The sequence below is a fragment of the Trachemys scripta genome, chromosome 9, assembly GCF_013100865.1.
Source record: "Trachemys scripta elegans isolate TJP31775 chromosome 9, CAS_Tse_1.0, whole genome shotgun sequence".
NCBI classification, from domain to species: Eukaryota; Metazoa; Chordata; order Testudines; family Emydidae; genus Trachemys; species Trachemys scripta.
The window spans coordinates 77,639,842-77,643,458 of record NC_048306.1 but is presented as its reverse complement, the minus strand read 5'-3'; the positions used below and the strand labels follow the sequence as shown (position 1 = coordinate 77,643,458).

The following is a 3,617-nucleotide window of genomic DNA, read 5'->3' as shown; positions in this document are numbered from 1 at the left end:
TGCTGGGCCTAAACTCACAGATTTGGGACATATGCATGGAGCAGAAGCCCCTCAGTGTTACTCCTTGAGGTCCTTTCCTCACCAGCAATATGGCAGGCTGGTTTTGCTGTCACTGGTTTCCATGCCCATAACCTGAGCTCTATGACCCCTTCCAACAGGGATCAGAGATTGCAGAGTAGAAATTAATGCCTCTTTAGCAGTAACCACAGAAAACCTGTTGGATACAGGAAACGGTGTAGAGCAGCTGCTACCATGTAACACCATTCTAGTACCTTACATCAGTAAAATGTCATACAATATTTAAAACTATTATTGGAAAAAATAGGCATAGCTCGATTACACACAAAAAGCACCATAACAGAAACCCCTGTACGCTAACAACCCATCTATTGAATTACCCCATAGGTCATGCAGGTTCTTGACACTCAGAACATGGTCAGGATGTTCCCAAGATCTGAGTGCAGATTCTACCCATTTGACTAAATTTTAGTGAGCTGGGGAAGAACTTTAAAAGAGGCCACAGCCTAAAGCGTGACTGACTGTTTTGTAGTGGATCAATCACTTCCTGAGATCAGCCACATATATGAAGCTGCTTATTCCTTCCTTCCTTAGTACTGATAGAGTGGTAGAAGAAAATTGGCTGGATTAAATAGTTCTGTTTGCTTAATCTCAGGAATGTCTTTAGTCCGCAATGAAGAGCACTAAAGGACAGTTGCCCAGAGGATTAACAAAGAATTTCACCCCTGTTACAAACCATTCAAGGGACAGTGAAGGGAAATAATTCTAGCCCACAGGAAACCAAAACACATTTTCATTGAAAAAGCAGCAAAAATTAGAACCATTTGAAGAACTGCCACTAATGTGGTGTTAATAAATCTTCCTAATTGTTGTCACACACCACAGTTATTCTGATTTGCTGTGTAGTTCAAAGTAACTAGGAACAATGAGTTGGTGGAAAAGTTATTTGCATGAGCTTCCTAGCCAGTTCCAAAACCTTAGGATCAAAAAGTTGCCAGCTTGTTCATTTGGTTTTAAAAGAGCTATTGTTTCAACCTGATCTTTTTTGCTGAATAACTTTGACTCAAGCAGAGTCAGGACCCAAGAACTTCTGGGGCTTTGCAAGGCACAGGCAGCCTTGAATACTTTTGCTGACTAGGTCCCCAGGGACCACTAAAGTTGATTAGACGGTAATCTGGGTTATTTTTGTTTAACACAGTTTTAAATCTTTGCTCCGAAAGAAAATTAAAGTTAAAATTGTGTTTTGCTTCTGACACTTTCAATGCCATTAATTTGTAAACAAACAAATTCTTCTAAGTAAATATGCACCTCCAGGTTTTGCCCTCAGCTAAAACCACGATGCCCCACTGCAGTGAGTGGTGTTGTATGTATGTGGCTGAGGACAGAAACTGGTCTTAAATCTGCTTTTCTGTGGTGGATACTATTCTAGTAATATGCAGTCACCTGAAAGGACAGGGATATCAACTTGCATCAGGCTTTTTTTGAAATACCTAATGTACAAAAAATAAGAAAATAAATGTACAGGTATATGTTAACTTTTCAAAACAGACAACCTATTCATTTAGTGGAATGAGTGGCCTTTCTGTTTTGATAAAGGTCTGTACAAGCTGAGATGGTCAAGTGAAGAATTTTTGAGCTAAATAATTTTCACAATGTACAAAGCAGTTCACAAGAATTTTATTTCAGTAAAGATGCTGACCCATCCTACTGGTTGCTTGTACGGATAAGACTTTGCAGTGTGGAAGTCAGAATTAGATACAAATTATTGATATTATGATTTTCCACACTAAACTGTTTATAAAAATTGAATTATCTGTGATGTCATACAGTACTACAATGTTTGCTGAGTGCTGACTCTTTTCTATTCAATGCAAGTCTGACTAGGATACCAAACAGTACACTTGTATTATGGCAAATGAAAAGATGAGTTAATACAGAACATGAGAACAAAATTCCCATATATTTTGAAATGCCCTACATGTTTCACATTCAAAATTTGTGCATCTTATTCTAAAAAAAAAAAAAAATCATATGGAGTAACTCTTAAATTACATGAACCCATAGTAAATTTATTCTGATTTTTTTACTCTAATATGAGCAAATATACCACATACTTGAACAAGGTTAAAATAGTTATACCTCTTCATAATAAATGTAATGTATAACTTGTGCTTTTGCACCAAATTTATAAATGCAGTATGCATTACACAACCAAGACTATCACCCAACATTAAGAATTAAATTCAAAATTTAAGTACTTACCATACAAAATAAATAAATCTATTAGAGGAAGAACTCATTTAGGTCAAGGTCAATAGACATGAGACCCAGCTAGAGCACTACAGAAACAGCAAAAGGGATTTGGGAGGGCTTTTCTAGCCTGGCACAAGCTTCCAAAGGGCAAAAGCTGGAAAGAGACTTTTGTTGAACCTAGCACGAGACCCAGAGATCCAATTCCCGTTGAAGTCAATGGAAAGATTGTCATCAGATTTCAACAGGACTTGGTTCAGGCCCTAAATGGATTTAGAGCAAAATCTGTTGTGGCTATTCAGGGCTTTGTTACCACATTTTGTACCCTCACAAGGTTCACTGCCAATGAACTTTGCATTAAAAAGAAAAATGTGAAGCACAGCTACTTCTAGTAGATTTATTAGTTACATTGTGGCTTTTTATATAAATCTTAGGAAGTTCTAATACAAGCAAGAAACCCACTTCAGCACCTTCTTTCCACAATGAAAGCAAGAGAAAATTGGGTACTTTTAAACAAAGAACTTTATAAAGTGCTTATGAAAATTACAAACAGTCAAAATTAATATGATTTAAATCAATGTTCATTTTACTGTTGAAGAACAAAGGAGAACACTTTAATGAACAAATCAATCTTCATGCCAAAATTGGAAGTGCCTTTCAAATCAGTAGTTTGGTCCAGTGCAGTTCTTAAAAAAAAGAAAATATGTTTCCCACAAATAAATAAATCCATTCTTTAACCCTTTTAAAGTAACAGTACCCTAAAAAGCACCAAAGTCTTTGCAACAACTGTGTTCTTTAAATAAGCCCACAAATCATACATTTAATTCCAGTTAAATGCAAAAAAAAAAATCTTTCACTTTGTTACATATTCACATCAATTGCAGCACAAAAAATACGTATTGAAAAAATTAAAGAGAAAAAAAATAAAAATTTGCTTTCTAGCAATAACTAGTGCATTGAATTTTGATTTTTCTTCAGTGCAAACATAACACTACATCTTGATCCCACCTTCCAAATTCAGAAGTGTGAAGAATGCCCATATTGGTTCACCCCTTGTTGTGGCTGGTTACCTAAATAACAAAAATAAAGCACAGTGTTTACATGTGTTGTGTGCACTGTACAAAATTATAAATGAAGAAATAAATACCTATATTTCAAATCACCATAGTAAGCAATAAACAAGGCTCAGAACTATCCATTCAGAAAATGAGGACTTTTCAATGCTGAACAGTTGCAATTTAAGGGCTGGATTTTGCACAACCACCACAAACAAAATTCCAGGGAAGCTTTGTCTGCTCCAGGATTGCAGGATGGGCCCTTAAGATGACCTTTCAAACAATAATTACGTG

At 36.0% G+C, this 3,617-nt stretch overlaps 1 protein-coding gene across 1 annotated transcript in view; it reads right to left on the bottom strand.

Moving 5' to 3' along the window:
• Positions 1–1,507: 1,507 nt before the first annotated feature.
• Positions 1,508–3,617, bottom strand: part of MED12L (mediator complex subunit 12L) — a 317,383-nt gene continuing 315,273 nt past the window's right edge. The window contains exon 44 of the mRNA XM_034780703.1: positions 1,508–3,338. Coding sequence (XP_034636594.1) covers positions 3,286–3,338 — 53 coding nt within the window. The 3' untranslated portion in view covers positions 1,508–3,285. The remainder of the gene's footprint in view (positions 3,339–3,617) is intronic.